The 8323-nt window shown below is 36.2% G+C and overlaps 1 protein-coding gene across 1 annotated transcript; it reads right to left on the bottom strand.

Annotated features, from left to right (window-relative positions):
• Window positions 1–5405: 5405 nt before the first annotated feature.
• On the bottom strand, window positions 5406–6731 carry LOC131865666 (aspartic proteinase nepenthesin-1-like). The gene has a single exon (XM_059215340.1). The coding sequence runs from the start codon at window positions 6729–6731 to the stop codon at window positions 5406–5408; it is 1326 nt and encodes a 441-aa protein (XP_059071323.1).
• Between the last annotated feature and the right edge of the window lie 1592 nt (window positions 6732–8323).

Below are 8323 nucleotides of genomic sequence, written 5' to 3'. Positions count from 1 at the left end.
TACCATAGACACAGATAAAACCATCCTTCCACCCATTAAGAAAGGCCTCAGTAACAAGGGCATCCACACCATGAAGCATCTCGATATAACTAGTCAAAACTCCTACCGAAAGTTCTTTCCATACTGCTTCCTTATTTCGTCATTTTTCGCAGACTATGGGATCCAAACGGTTCCTATCTCCCCTAATATTAAAAAATACTAATTCTCAACAACCTGCAACACAAACAGAGTTGACATAAACCATATAAAAACAATTAAAAAAGCCACCAGAAAGTTCGTCTTTCCCCTCATAAAAGAAGTGTTGCCCACGACACTTTGGAAGATGTCATTCTCCATCATTTCCAAAAACCCCTTGAGCTTCGCAAGCATCATAATCATTACGGAGTAGGTTAAGAAGATCCACTGGGATCTTATCATAAATGTTCCAAAGTTTCCTACTTGCCAAGTCGGCCCCAATGTTGGCCTAAATATCTGCAACCTTATTACCTTCATGGTAGACATGTGAAATGTTAAATTCACAGAAGCCCCTGAGAGGAATTAGGCTATCTTGGATAATATGTTTAATCAACCAAATAGGAGAGGAGGAAGTCGTTAAACAATGATGTTTAGGGAGTCACACTCCAACCAGACCCTTCTCAAACCTTTCTCTTTGGCCAATTTGATATTGGTATAAATTGTGAAGGCCTCATTAAAGTGATTTGTCTGGGTACCCAAAGAGAGGGCCATTGTCGAGACCATCCTGCCATTGTTATCACGCACCACTTCCCCTCATCCAGCAGGTCTGGGATTCCCATTCGCCACACCATCAATTAATGTTACTTTAGGTCCAATATTTTTTTTAAATGTTATAAAAATTGATTAACAAGATATGAGAAAGAGTTTATTGAATTAATAGATAGAGAGAGAAATCAATCCAATGTCATTTCTTTCAATGAAATGGAAAATATTTTTGCAGGAAGAGCATCATCAAGAATCAAGACAATAGATAAAGTAGTAAATGTTGTCAAGTGAGTGCTAAGATCAACTTTCCCATTGGACTTCTCAAAACATTGTACCTTTGTTTTCTTTGAGATGGGATTCTTTAGGACGGTATATGAAAGTAGTCCACGTGTGCAATATGGTGGAAGAGTTAGTTGGGATTAGGTTTGGCTTGTGCTGGGCAATTATTCAGATGTCCAAATCTCTGCTACGATACATAATTTATAAGGATTATTTCCATAAAAAAATAAACCAACTGAATAATTGTAGTGCTCTATTGTATTTAAGTTAAGAGTGTAAAATTATCCCTTTCCCAATTGAATGATCCTTCTTCCTTTCTAGCCATACATTGAATAATAAATAAATATTTTCCAGCATCTATATCCGTTGCGACAAGAATCTTCGATAGAAAAATAATAATAATAAGTAAAGAAAAATGAAATGGCATTATACTAGAATACATTATTTTCATGACCCAAAATAGTAAATTAATGGATACTAAGCGATTGGAGCTAGTTAAATGCCTTGCTGAAGGAGTAATTACCAAAATAAAAGAAAAAAGAGAAAAGAGGAGACTATGTTTAAACTGGTTCAATTTAAAACTTCCTAATAGTATCCTCATGTGGCATACATTGCCAAGCACTAAGAAAGAATTTTTTATATCATTGTAGATCTAAATGCATCTCACCTTAGGTGGTTAATCGGGTCAATGGAGATGGAAAAATCCTTTACAAAGGCTGCACATTATCTAGTAAGCACAATAGTTTTAAAAGATAATAAATAAATAATAAGAATGAAATTAGAACATGAATTTAATCAAGTGTAAATGCACTCCACTCATCACCTTCGTCGCCCAATTGAATAAACTAAGAAAATATAAACTAAGCTACTAGTTTAGATGTTGTCCAATGCCCTTAGAAACTATATGAATAGCATGTTGGACACCTTATCCACCATCTCCTCATCAACCTCCAGCTCCATACCATAGACACAGAGCACACCATACTTCCACCCATGAACAAAGGCCTCGGTAACAAGGGCATCCGCACCATGAAGCGTCTCGATATAACTAGTAAAAACACTTATCGAAAGTTCTTTGCATACTGCTTCCTTATTTCATCATTTTTCATAGACTATGGGCTCCAAACGGTTCCTATCTCCCCCAATCTTGGAAAATACCGATTCTCAACAACCTGCAACACAAACAGAGTTGAGCTAAACAAAAACAATCAAAAACGCCTCCAGAAAGTTTGACTTTCCCCTCATAGAAGAAGTCTTGCCCAGGACACTTTGGAAGACGTCATTCTCCATCGATTCCGAAAGCCCCTTGAGCTTCGCACGCATCATGATCATTACGGAGTAGGTTAAGAAGATCCTCTGGGATCCGATCATAAATGTTCCAAACTTTCCTACTTGGCAAGTCGGCCCCAATGTTGGCCTAAATATCGGCAACCTTATTACCTTCACGATAGACATGTAAAATGTTAAATTCGTAGAATCCCCTGAGAAGCATTAGGCTATCTTCAATAATATGTTTAATCGACCAACTAGGGGAGGAGGAAGTTGTTAAACAATTAATGATGTTTAGGGAGTCACACTCCAAGAAGACCCTTCTCAAACCTTTCTCTTTGGCCAATTTGATATTGGTATACGTTGTGAAGGCCTCACTAAAGTGGTTTGTCTAGGTACCCAAAGAGAGGGCCACCATCGAGACCATCCTGCCATTATTATCACGCACCACTCCCCCATATCCAGCAGGTCCGGGATTCCCCTTCGCTGCACCATCAATTAATGTTACTTTAGGTCCAATATTTTTTTTTAAACGTTATAAAAATTGATTAACAAGATATGAGAAAGAGTTTATTGAATTAATAGATAAAGGGAAAAATCAATCCAATGTCATTTGTTTCAATGAAATGAAAAAGATTTTTGCAGGAAGAGAATCCTCAAGAATCAAGCCAATAGATAAAGTAGTAAATGTTGTCAAGTGAGTGCTAAGATCAACTTTCCCATTGGACTTCTCGAAACATGGTACCTCTATGTGCTTTGAGATGGGATTCTTTAGGACGGTATATGAAAGTAGTCTACGTGTGCAATATGATGGAAGAGTTAGTTGGGATTAGGTTTGGCCTGTGCCGGCCAATTATTCAAATGTCGACATCTCTACTATGATACATGATTTATAAGGAGTGCTTCCATAAAAAAGTAAACCAACCGAATAATTGTAGTGCTCTATTGTATTTAAGTTAAGAGTGTAAAATTATCCCTTTCCCAATTGAATGATCCTTCTTCCTTTCTAGCTATACATTGAATAATAAATAAATATTTTCCAGCATCTATATCCGTTGCAACAAGAATCTTCGATAGAAAAATAATAATAATAATAATAAGTAAAGAAAAATGAAATGGCATTATACTAGAATACATTATTTTCATGACCCAAAATAGTAAATTAATGGATACAAAGCAATTGTAGCTAGTTAAATGCCTTGCTGAAGGAGTAATTACCAAAATAAAATAAAAAAAGAAAAGAGGAGGCTCTGTTTAAACTGGTTCAATCTAAAACTTCCTAATATTATCCTCGTGTGACATACATTGTCGAGCATTGAGAAACATAGAATTTTTTATATCGCTTGTAGCTCTAAATGCATCTCACCTTAGGTGGTTGATCGGGTCGAGGGAGATGGAAAAATCCTTAACAAAGGTTGCACATTATCTAGTTAGCACAATAGTTTTACAAGATAATAAATAAATAATAAGAATGAAATTAGAACAAGAATTTAATCAAATGTAAATGCACTCCACTCTTCACCTTCATCGCCCAATTGAATAAACTAAGAAAATATAAGCTAAGATGTTAGTTTAGATGTTGTCCAATGCCCTTAGAAACTATATGAATAGCATATTGGGCCGCCATCCCTCCTCTTACCCTCCTTGCATTGTCAAGGTGAAATAAGTATGAGGTTGATTTAATAATTATTTTAAATTTATATGTTTTATTTATTATTCATTGTGTGTTTCTTACTTGTTAATGCTTTATCAATTGTAAACTATGTAATACTACGAATACTTTTTCCTTGGAATATATAATTAGTTCTCTCTCCCTCTATATTAAGGATATTTTTTAAGAAATTATTGTTTATTTAAATAAATATAATAATATCTATTTAAGAATTATCTCAACCAATATTTTATTCATCTGAGAAGTTTTTTGGCTATCTAAAAATCTAATAAGTGTCAACTCTCTCAAATAATTGATTTTAGTATCCTTTGTGTTCATTGGACTATAATAATACGTAAGTAGACACTGCAACATAGATCATGTGAAATTGAAATTAACATGTTAGGATTTACAAGGTGAAAGAGTGAAGATACTATGATTTTTTGTAGGCAATCAAAACTTTTCTCAATAATTGTGTTATTATGTTGTAGTCCACTAATATTTTAATTTTTTAGGTCACGAAAAAAAGTTCCAAAACCTAATGCAATCCTATTAAAATGTTGAAAACAAGTAATCATGTCACATTATCAATGGCTGAAAATTGATGTGTGGTCTAACATCCATACTCTGAAGCACAAATACATTACATAATTTAATTTTATTATCTAAGGTGCGTTGTAGTGTAGTAGCAACCTTTCAAATGAGAGGCCCCGATTCACCATCAATAAGTTTTCTATATAAGATTTGTGTAAGATGTCATCGAATGCACTATAAAGCGTTGATAGGTAATCGTGAATCGTGATATAGGCATAGCCTTAAATATTAGCACTTTTAAATAAATTGCAAAGGCTCCAAAATGATATTCTTAATTCTCGAGAACTCGTCTTCTCTAGTAGAAAATTATACAATAGTAATTGTGAGAAAATTAGAGAGACCTTCTTAGCAACAACCTTACCTTATATATAGGCTACATTAAATTGTGTTTGATCTTAGTAATGTGAAATGCGGACATGATTGAAAATAAGTATTATTTGAATGTATAAATCACAGACACGGATCTTAAAGTTAAATACCATTAAAAATATTCATAGGCATACAATAATTTATTTTACACTTAAGACTTGAAGAAAAGATAAGACCATTACAAATGCTTTATAATTATATAAATTCTCTTGTCGTTGTTTTAACTCGCAATTTATATTTTGATAATCAATTATCGCACCTTCATTTCCATGCCAAAATAACACACATAGTGTAGCATATCATAAGGAACCATAAATGAAGGTCCCCGAGAACAACAGGGGCCAAACAATTTTACTGAAAATAAGCAGCTACGAAGATGAAAATTTACATGATTCGCATATCGGACAGTGCAATAGGCAGACGCAGGAGACGAGATCACATATTGCATTCGAAGGACAGAGGAAGAGGAAATGAGAGAGACAGAAAAAGAGAAGAAGAAGAATTAGAAGAGGGAGATGATGATTTAAAGAGAATCACACTTAGTGGGCTTGAAAGAGAGCGTGTTCTGAGCATTGTTGTAAAGGATATGGAAGTTTTGCTGCTGTATGTTTCCGAAGATGGAAGGATTCCCCGATGGTTCACCCAACATTGCCAGGCACAAGAGATTTTCAGATGCCTGAATGAAAAAGTTGTCTGCCGGAAGCTCGTAATCCACGCCGCCTTTGAAGTTGAAGACGAGGGTTGGCAAGGTGAGGTGAGCGGATGATGTGTGGTAACAAAGATCCAAACCTGTAGAAGAGCCGTCTACAGGAGTGAGATCAATGGCGGACTGAATTGCTTCCTTAAGAGGAGAGTAGGCAGCCTGGTCCAGGATGGTAACAGTGGTTCCGGAGTCGATGATCATACCTCCGCTGCCGTCCGATTGCAGATCGAAAGTTCCAGGAGGAATATCTAGTGCCTTACCATTGAGGGTGATTCCTGTAATAGGAATGTACCAGAAAGTGGGAATGATACTGCTCTTGATGAGTGGGAGAGTCTTGGCTCCTCCGCTCAAGGAAGCACCCTCGCCGAAAAAGAGGGGGCTGGTTTGTGAAGAAGAGTCGGTGATGGGCAAAAGACAGTAAGAGAACATGTTCTCTGCTTTGGAACCCAGCTGTGAGATAAGGGAGAGACCACCTCTTCCCAGTCCCACAAGGCCACCACCCTGAGAGAATCCTTGTCCTTCGTTGTCACGCCCGCATCCAAATGCAATGCCTTTAACCTTGCTGCTCCCAATTGACAATGTCTCGTAAGCCAGGTCGCCGCTGGTGAAGGAACCATCGCCATACTGATACATAAAGGTACAATCTGGATTGCATCCGGTTTGTGTACTCCCCAAGGCGTCACAAAGAGAATCACCGCAGGGAATTGTGGAAAATGTGGGGGACTTGGAGGGGTCGAAGATTGGCGTAGGCTGAGAGAAGCAGTCCTTGCAAGGCTTGCACTGAGTCCAAATCAGATCGCTCCCCGTGTCCACAATCGCTTCGAAGCTCACAGAGGGCGTTCCCAGTGCAACGCTCATCAGAAATTCTCCATCCCCTACTTCAACGGGCGTTTCAGCGTCTAATTGCCCTCTTATCAATGCCTCTATCTTCTTCATTCGCTTCTTACTTCGATCCACAGCCAAACCCAATCTCTCAGAAAAACCCAACTCTCTCTCTGATCTGCGCGTCATATTCACCCTTATTTTTACATTTTCATCGCTGCTAGACATCGGCCAACCACTAAACAGTCTGTCCGAAGAACATGATATCGTTGGAATAGTAAAGCATATCAAGACCACAAAACCTAACAGCTTTGAACGCTCCATTTCTCTTTTTCTTTTCTAAACCTCGAAACCTTTTTCTGTTCTCATCTACTCCACTCCATGCAATATATATACACAGAGAGAGTGAGAAGGAGCCTTAAATCAAAATCAACAGATTCCCCGACGTGTCCACATAACAATATCGATCCTCTTAGAAGGATAGACGAATTTATTTAATTTCCCCTTCTCTATCTCTGCCCGTCTGGAATTGTTCTAGAAGTAGAATAGACTGCTGCAATTCGAAGTGAATCGTATTTTTTTCTGTCCATACCTTCACTAAGTATTTCCGTACACTTAACTCGTAATCCAATTCCTTCTTCCCATTGAATTTTGTGGACCCATTCAGATCGAAATTCCAAAACGTGTTGTAACCGGAGGGTTAGTTTTCTAAAAATATTTAAAATTAGTTTACACATAATTATTCTTAGTCGGTTTATCCGGCTTTCCAACTTATTCTCATTCTTGTTTATCTCATTCTTAAATTTTGCTCTAATTAGTTTATTCATTTTTAAGATTTAGAGATTTTACTTATACAAAAGTGTTATATTCAATGCTCTATTATGTATTCACATTACCGTATCCTATCATAAAGTTCTATTCAAGGATTTATACCAAAAAGAAAAAGTACATGAAAGTTAATGTAATCTATGTGGTTGAACATCCACATATATAAATCATCTAAATTGAATTTTATTTTTATTCTCGTTCTTATTTATCTTATTTCTCAATTTTACTTGTGCAGAAGTGTTATATGCAATGTTCTATAATATATTCACATTGCCATATCCTATCATAACGTTTTGCTCAAGGATTTATACCAGAAGGAAAAAGTAGATAAAAGTTAGCGTAATCTATGTGGTTGAACATGCAAGTATATAAATCATCTAAATTGAATTTAAGAATCCATCTTTTAAGAATTGGGTATGTAGTTGTATCAGTGATAAGCATGAAAGTCATGTCAACTAGGGATCACTCCCCATGTCCACGATTGTTTTATGTCAAATCCATAGATATGCGTAAGTTCTATATGTGTGAATATAAATTCTTCCCTAACATTTGATCTAATAAATCTCACTTTTCGTCAATTTACCTTGAAGTTAACTCTTCACTAATTGTCAAGTATTCGCAATAGTTAAAATCACATTAGGGAGCCTGGTAGATAACTAGGGTCAAGTTCTCCTAGGTTATCCTTCGGAATGGTCGGCTTCACGAGCCTGGCCAATTTAGGCAAATGGAAAAGAAGCATGCAAATTTCCCAAGATGAAAACTTTGATGGAGATAGATTCATCTTGGTGCTCCAACCAAAAGCGTTTCTATGATAAATGTTTCATTTATGCAAATTCGTATTCAATGAATTCTCAAAGCAACTGCATGTTAAATAAATGCACATTGAATTCTTTCAAAAACCAAAATGTTCAATAAATCACATAAAATAGGTACTAAATGTAATTATGATAGAATAAAAGGTTTGGAGTTAAAAAATTCGAATTTAAATTGCTAAATCTCAAGGGTCAGTATTGTATGGTGCAATATTGATTGGACGCCCCATTATTGACCAATAATAGAAAAAAGGCTAATACTTATGTAGAGAATAA

Source organism: Cryptomeria japonica, unplaced genomic scaffold (assembly GCF_030272615.1).
Source record: "Cryptomeria japonica unplaced genomic scaffold, Sugi_1.0 HiC_scaffold_116, whole genome shotgun sequence".
NCBI lineage: Eukaryota > Viridiplantae > Streptophyta > Pinopsida > Cupressales > Cupressaceae > Cryptomeria > Cryptomeria japonica.
Note: the sequence above shows the minus strand (reverse complement) of the source record. Positions and strands in the feature narration are given on the sequence as shown.

Coding starts and splice junctions, on each gene's coding strand:
- LOC131865666 (XM_059215340.1), bottom strand. CDS start 6,731: ATGGAGCGTTCAAAGCTGTTAGGTTTTGTGGTCTTGATATGCTTTACT.